Here is a 1,032-nt window from a genome sequence, read left to right on the forward strand (position 1 = left end):
AAAAAAAAAAAGAAAAAAAGAAAAATATGAACAAATTTGTTGAAGCCTATTTTTTTTTCTTTTCTTTTACTTTCTTTCTTTCTTTCGTACGATTGTACGAGACAGAAAAATAATATTAAACACTTTATAAGCATTAAAATGAATTTTATCATCACCGTATATTTTTTCTTTTGTTTTGTATTTTGTGTTAATGCGTTTGCGTGTGTGTATTTGTTCACAGTCTCGACAAAAGCACTGGCAGGCGCGAAAAGCCTCGGAGGATTTTTATACAGCGCTGTTAACAAAGCTGGCAAAACAGTCGTCGAGGCAAGCGTGAAAATCAAGAAGACGGTGGAAGAAAACGTGAGTTTTATTAAATAATATATCTCTTTTTTTTTTTTTTTTTTTTTTTTTCTTCATTTCCATTTTTCACATTGAAATTATTATTATAATATAGGTGAGGAGGGGGGGGGGGGGGGGATCAACAGTCGATGAAAAATTGATCGTTGATTTTGTAAAATAATAATTTCAATGTAGTGTCGACAATTTTTTCTTTTTCTAATCTTACATGTCAAATATTTGTTGATTAAAAATTTATATTTTTATTATAGAACACAAAAAAAAGATGTTCGATCAATCCTTAAATAGATTCTCGATTCACTAGATTCATACAAGATTTCGTTTCTTATTAGTTATATTATTTTTGTTGTTGTTGTTGTTGTTGTTGTTGTAATTATTGCAGTGACTTTTTAATAGGATTGATTTATTAATTGATGCATATATATGCACGATATGTTTTTAATAATTATTCAGATATTATACGAATTTTATTTTTACTCGTATAGGTTACAATTATTAGTATCAGTGTTATATAATATTTTTTTATTATTTTTTATATTATTTTTATATATACGAGAGTTTAACAAAAAAATACAATTTTCTTGCTCTACGTGTGTGTGTGTTTTAATTAACACACAGTCAACTAAATCATATATTTTCTATAATGATCAAAACCTATGAAATATTTGCCCATTATACACATTACTTGTTATA

General features: G+C 26.4%; 2 protein-coding genes across 2 annotated transcripts in view; both read left to right on the forward strand.

Annotated features, from left to right (window-relative positions):
• Positions 1 to 1,032, forward strand: part of LOC106788115 (metalloendopeptidase OMA1, mitochondrial-like) — a 212,597-nt gene that overhangs the window by 35,540 nt on the left and 176,025 nt on the right. The gene's annotated exons all lie outside the window — the stretch shown is intronic.
• The window catches only part of LOC106788113 (synapse-associated protein 1), a gene marked incomplete in the record, with an annotated part of 56,417 nt that overhangs the window by 14,953 nt on the left and 40,432 nt on the right, over positions 1 to 1,032 (forward strand). The window contains 1 exon segment of the mRNA XM_014751089.1: positions 221 to 342. Within this exon segment, the coding sequence (XP_014606575.1) occupies positions 221 to 342 (122 nt within the window).

Source organism: Polistes canadensis, unplaced genomic scaffold, assembly GCF_001313835.1.
Source record: "Polistes canadensis isolate GaletaPanama2010 unplaced genomic scaffold, ASM131383v1 scaffold_126, whole genome shotgun sequence".
Lineage (NCBI taxonomy): Eukaryota > Metazoa > Arthropoda > Insecta > Hymenoptera > Vespidae > Polistes > Polistes canadensis.